This window comes from Galeopterus variegatus, unplaced genomic scaffold, assembly GCF_000696425.1.
Source record: "Galeopterus variegatus unplaced genomic scaffold, G_variegatus-3.0.2 Scaffold3627, whole genome shotgun sequence".
Taxonomy (NCBI): Eukaryota; Metazoa; Chordata; class Mammalia; order Dermoptera; family Cynocephalidae; genus Galeopterus; species Galeopterus variegatus.
Window position 1 is genome coordinate 165,675 of NW_007729738.1, and position 6,640 is coordinate 172,314.

General features: G+C 50.5%; 1 protein-coding gene across 1 annotated transcript in view; it reads right to left on the bottom strand.

Annotated features, from left to right (window-relative positions):
• Positions 1-6,640, bottom strand: part of LOC103601208 (lisH domain-containing protein ARMC9-like) — a 34,686-nt gene that overhangs the window by 454 nt on the left and 27,592 nt on the right. The window contains exon 7 of the mRNA XM_008585592.1: positions 1,265-1,456. Within this exon, the coding sequence (XP_008583814.1) occupies positions 1,265-1,456 (192 nt within the window). The remainder of the gene's footprint in view (positions 1-1,264; positions 1,457-6,640) is intronic.

Genomic DNA, 6,640 nt, shown 5'->3' on the forward strand with positions numbered 1-6,640 from the left:
AATGAAGAGCCCCCCCCCCCCCCCGTGGGTCACCTGCTCTGTGGCCAGAGCACGACTGTCCCGCCACGTTCTTTCCTCACAGGAAGCAGGCTGCTAGGTGAGGGTCACTTGGCGAGTTTTGCCGGCAACAGGTCACATTTGTTGAAGCCAAAGGACACATACAATCCACTGCTTGCTGGGCTATCTGTCCACACCAGCTCGGGGCATGTCACACGTGGATGTGTGGCCAGGCCAGCCCCCAGCTACTGGGGTGTCATTCCAGTGATCATTATGACCTGGGCTCCCCTGGAAGGCGGCAGGGTTGGAGAGGGCTGCCTCCCCGCCTGCCCCCTGGCCAAGTTTTCCCCATTTGCTGGCGCTTCCTCTGGGCTTGTGCGAGGAAACTGCCAGCTGACAGGGTGCCCAGGGCCCCGTCAGGAAGGCTGTGGGGCAGGGAGGGCTGGGGCAGTCACAGACATGCGTACATCCTGTGACTGCTTTTGTGCTGCTTGACATTCTTTTGCTCTGTCCTTTTGTTTTCCCTTATTTTTAGTAAAGCCCTTTAGAAAGGTTCGGCTCAGTTGGGGCGTGGGGATGGGGGGCTGGGATTGGCCGAGGCTGGGAGGGGAGAGAGAAAGGTGGAGAAATGGTGCTTACAGTGAGCAGAAGCGTTGGAGGGAGGCAGACAGGCCTCTAACCCTGCCCGGTTTCCAGGCTGCACCGGGTCAGGGCAGCCCCAGGTAACAATAATCGCAATAATCATACCTCAGTAGCTGATGGCTGGCCCGACCACACATCCAAGGACACACCCTTGGGCCCCTCCACCTTGGCTGTGAAGAGGCCCAGGCTTCTGTCTGACTTAGAGGTCGCCTGGCCAGTGGCTGGGCCCAGCAGGGACACAGCTGTTGGGGTTGGGGCTGGTGGCTGCCTCCCACCAGAAGGAGGTCTCAGTTTTAGGGTCAACCATGGTGCACAGGGACAGGTCAGGGCTGATTTTGCAAGTCCCACAGAGGTGCATCTTTGAGTGACTGCCTGGAGGGTCTCACTGTGCCAGCTTGTGTATGACTCACTGGAGCCAAGGGAAGATTAATGCAGAAGTGGTCCCTAGGGCAAAGGAAGCCACTGGCTAGGGCCCTGGTCCTGTGAGAAGGGATGCAGGCCTTTCCCATCCGTCAGGTGGGCATGCACACCAGGAGCACAGGTCCAAAGGTGGAAACAAAACGCCCGTCCCTCCAGGTTGGCAGGAGGCTGGGCTCCTGCACCAGCCAGGACCAGGCTGACTTACTCTGCAGGCCCCTCATAGAGGACGCTGTAGAGCCGGGGCGGCTGGCCTGCTGGGGGACACATGAGGGGAACTGAGGGGCCAGAGCTGACGCCATTGCCTGGGATGGGTTCAGGTCCAGGGTCTCCAGGGTGCGGGGGATCTGGAACTTGCAGGTAAAGGCTGAGGTAAATGCCCTAGAACGGAATGTGCATTCTAGAATTACAGCTACCAAATGGTTAGGAGTCAGAGGAGGAAGGAAACCACCTTTCTGAGCACTAATAGATGCCAGGCAGGCACTGTCCTAGGCACGGGGTGGGGTGGTCAGGGTGCCAACAGGCAAGAATCCCTGCCCCTGCACAGAAATACATGCTAAGGGGGGACAAATCAGGGAAGCAGAGAGCCTGGGAGAGTATTGACATTTTAGATAGGATGGGGGTGGGGAGGGTTGGCAGAATGGTGCCTGGAGATGTCTGAGTCTGAAACCTTAGAATCTGTGAATGTTATGTCACATGACAAGGAACTAAGATTGCAGGTGGAATTGAGGCTTCCTGCCGGGAAGGCTTTATTACCCTCATGTACCAGATGTAGAAACTGATGGTCAAAGCTCATGAAAGCTGACCTTAAAGTAGGGAGATTATCTGGATGGGTCCAAGGTAATCCCAAGGGTCCTTCAAAGTGGAAGCAGGAGGCAGACTAGGAGAGTCAGAGGGAGATGGGACTGCGGAAGGCAGGCACAGGGAGTGGTAACGTTGCTGGCTTTGAAGACGGAGGAAGGCCGTGAGCCAAGGAGGACAGGGCAGCCTCTAGGAGCAAGAAAAGGCAGGGAAGCAGATTCTCCCCCAGAGCCCCCAGAAAGGAGCGCAGCCCTGCAACACCTTGGTTCTAGCCCAGTGAGATTCCTGTGGACTCCTAACCTACTAAACTGGAAGACAGCACATTGGTGTTGTTCAGGTCACTAAACATACGGGAATTTGTTACAGTGGCAATAGGAAACTAATTTTAGATGGGGTGGCCAGGGAAGGCCTTGCTGAGAACGTGACATCAAACTCTGAATCAGTCCTGCCAGGAAGGCATTATTAACCTCAGTTACCAGATGCAGAAACTGAAGGTCCAAAGCTCACGAACCTTCCTGAGGTCATACACATAACAGGCAGGTTACAAGGCCAAGACTTAAACCCAACCTAGTGGGATCTTGAGACCAGCCATTTTCCAGATGGCCTGTGGATCCCAGCCCTATGGTGCAGGCTTGCAGGGATGCGGTGGCTATGTCCTGGAGCCAGCTCCCTTCTCCCTCCCAGCCCCCAGCAACAGCACCTGGGTGCCGTTAGACGAGCAGTCCTGGGCTGGGGTCCTGGCTCTGCTACTTCCTAGTGCATGGATGGGGTTGGGGATGCACCTCTCTCTGTGTCTCGCTGTGCACACACTGGACTATTCTCCCGCCATGACTTCCAGGGCCCTTGCTATCTAAGTGTCCATTTTCCTGATTATGACTCTAAAGACTTAGAGCCCCAGACTATTACCCAGGGATGCTGTCACCATTAAACAAGCTAAAGCAAGCACCAGCTCAGCTCCAACATACAGCAGATGCTGCACAGACGGCAGGTCTGTCATCTCTTCCCTAGGTGGGTGCCTCAGTCTGTGGGCTGCACACAGTGGGCACACACAGATAGCTGTTGAGCTTGCAGAGTGAGGAGCCTCTGGCCAGGACGTGGGGACACTGACAGCCTGCAGGGCCTCCAGGTGACAGTGGGGGGGTGGTGCAGGTGCTAGCTGGGGGAGCACTGCCTGCTGGGGCTGTGAAGCCAGGACTGGGGGCGACGCTCAGACGGCATGCTCCCTGGAAGGGCCCAGACCCTCTGTCCTGTGCCTCTTTGCAGCTGGTGATTGCCTGTGAGCAAGTTCCCTGACACTTTGAGAACCTCAGTTTCTCCACCTGTAAATGTGTACAGAACAGCTGTGACAATTCAGCAAGGTCAAGTCCTGTGCCCAGTCATAAGCACCCCATAAATGGGATTATGGTTCTGGAGAGTGGGACATGGGAGGAAACTGTGGAATTTTTGTGTTTGATTCATTTCTATATTTCTACATGCCTTTTTTTAAAAAAAATTGGAGAATATATCACTTTAACAATTTGAAAAGTAACACAAAATCTTAAAAATCTCCAAATTCAAATTAGGAAAAGATTGGCATAAACATTGCACTTAATTTAGACGAGGAGACTTTAAACCAAGTTCAAAAGGATAAGGGGATTTACCCCTAATACATCTTTTTTTAAAAACTGCAGCATTAAATGAAACATTTTTATATCACTCATAATATTATTCCCCTAAATATTTTCCATGGTATCCCTTTCACAGAGGTGCACGTTGTCACTTAATTGCAGTTGTAATTACGTGCTGTTCTTCGCCACGCTCTTTTTATGAGCGATCTTCCGCCATCTCTCCACAAGTCTGTGTAGCCCGTCATTATCATCTATGGTACTTTCATACTAATTCATCTGATTGATATACGCCCTAATACATCTTTTTTTAAAAACTGCAGCATTAAATGAAACATTTTTATATCACTTATAATATTATTCCCCTAAATATTTTCCATGGTATCCCTTTTACAGAGGTGCACGTTGTCACTTAATTGCAGTTGTAATTACGTGCTGTTCTTCGCCACGCTATTTTTATGAGCGATCTTCCGCCATCTCTCCACATGTCTGTGTAGCCCGTCATTATCATCTATGGTACTTTCATACTAATTCATCTGATTGATATACTCTTAAGTTATTAAGCTGTTTCCCTGAAATTCTGTTTTCATTCATGGTTAAAGTACACATGTGCTAAGAATTATGCTCGGCACTGGGGATCAAAGACCAACAAGAGCAGGGCTGGCCTGCGGTGTTGTAACACCAAGGTCAAGGGTTCAAATTCCCGTACTGGCCCAGCAGCGAAAAAGAAAAAAAAAAAAAAAAAATCAATGAGGCCAAATTCTTGCTCTCAAGAACTTCAAAGTGAGGCCATCTGACCAATGAACAAGGTTGCAAAATACAGTAATGTGATGAATATTTCACTGATGTGTTTCTTACACATGCGAAGGAGCTCTTTGTGTGGTCTGGTGAGACAGTTTTAATACTATTTCGTTCACATTTTTTTCATATTTTGCTTTTCTAATTTTTATATTTTTTGTCATTGTTTTAACAGTTAATTTTGTAAAAATTGTGCCAAAATATACATATAACATAATATTTATCATCTTAGCCATTTTTAAGTGCAGCCCTACCATATTTTAAGAAGGAACAACAGAGAACTAGTAAAAACTACTCACATCAACAATGGCAGCTATTACCGGCAGAAATGGCAGGGGCCTGTGTTGGGTTACCTGGGCATGTCCCCATCACACGGTCCTAGAACGGGGAGGCCAGCACCTCCTAACCCAGGAGGTGGCCCTCCAAGGCAGCCAGGAGCCCTCCAGGATTGGGCTGGCTGTGCAGATCCGGGGGGGCGGTGATGGCTGGCTTCGTATGGGTCACCTTACAGCCAATGGGCTGTGAGGTCAAGCTGTAGAGTTGGGGTCAGCTGAGGTGAGCTGGCAAGAAGCGAAGAGAGAGTTCTGGGCAGCAGGGCTTAGGAATCCACAATGTCCCAACCCAGGGATAACTAGAAAAGGGCACCATGCTTTTGGAGAGCAATTTGGCAATGTGTATCAAAACCCTTATGTGTTGGTTACTTTTTTGGCAGCTGGCTGGTACTGGGATGTGAACCCGTGACCTTGGTGTTATGAGGCTGCGTTGTAACCAACTGAGCTAACCGGCCAGCCCTAGGAGATGAGCCTTTTTTTTGTTCTTGGCAGCTGGCAGGTATACGATGGTTATTTTTATGTCATTTTGGCTGGGCCTTGGTGCCCAGATATTTGGTTAAACATTATTCTTGATGTTTCTGTCAAATCGTGTTTTGGATGAGATTGACATTTAAATTGGTGGACTTTGAGTAAAGCAGGCCCTCCATAATGTGGGTGGGTCTTGCATAGCCAGCTGAAGGTATGTATAGAAAAAGACTGACCCTCCCCAGCGAGAAGGAATCTTGCCAGCAGATGGTCTTTTGACTTGAACTGCAACTCTCCCCTCAAACTCCAGCCCGTGGCCTTCCCCATCAGATTTTGGATTCGCCAAGACTCTGTAATCATGTGAGCCAAATCCTTGGAATGAATTTCTGTCTCTACATATATACACATCCTGTTGGATCTGTTTCTCTGGAGAACCCTGACTAATCCATCTTAAAAGCCAGCCTCCCCTTTGCCCTAGGACATGACCTTCGTTTGGCCAGGTTAGTGTTGTTGCTGGGAAAGAGCATCGTCAGCCAGGGCTCCCTCTGGCTGGCTTCTCCCACTGGCATTGGAGAAAGTGACCCTCAGGGAGCCACCCTTAGGCTTGGCAGAGCCCACTCCCCACAAGGCCCTCCAAACCACCTTGGGGGCTGCTGCAGGAGGTGGTTGTGTTGACCCAGGAGGCTGGGCCCCTGTTACTGGCCTCTGTAGGGGTGGTGGGGAGGGCATCATGGGAGGCAGGAGAGGATAGCTGTTGGTGAGGGTCAGCTGAGCCCCCAGGTGGCCTCAGGGCCCCTCATCTGTCAGCAGGGTGAGCTCAGCATCCTGGAGGCATCCAGGATCCAGAACCAGGAAATGGCACTGGTTTGGCAGGAGATGAAGCCAGATAAGCGCAGAGCAGAGAAAGCATGTGGAAAGGAAGTCAGGATGGCCATCGCCTATGACTTAGAAAAAGTCATTTGCTGCAGGAACACATGACACTGCTTTCTGGAAAAAAGGTAAACTCTGATACATGTGTAAATTGGGAGGTGCCCTGTTAGATAAGCCATTATTTATTAGAGAGGCCTGGCCCGCTTATATGATCTCAGCTCATCAATAGGAACATTGTATTGGACGGGAAGAGCAATAAAAGGCCTCTGCAGGTATTTAATCTTTACTCGTGTTTGGAATGCTGCTGAGTCACAACCCGGCTGTGGAGCATCACCAGGCAGAGGACCCTGTGTCCTTCCAGCTTGCATTAAGGCAGAAACAAAAGCACTTGGGGTCCCCTAAATGGGCTTTGCTCATTAGGTCTGTAGCTGGCTTTCGGTCATTGCTGCAGACATCTCATCCAGGTTACAACAAATCCCAGTAAAGGTGGAGGTGGGGGGACCCGGGAGAGAAGAGAATACACCAGATGAAGGCAGATACAGAAAACTCACAAACAGCACATACGAACATGCAGCTCTCCTGTCCTAGTGTCCTCGGCCTCCTGTTCTTTCTTTTTTTTTTCCTTTTTGTCTTTTTTCGTGACCGGCAACGGATCGCAACCCTCAGTGTCGTGCCTGGACCGGACCGGGACTGGCATCGGGATCGCAACCCTCA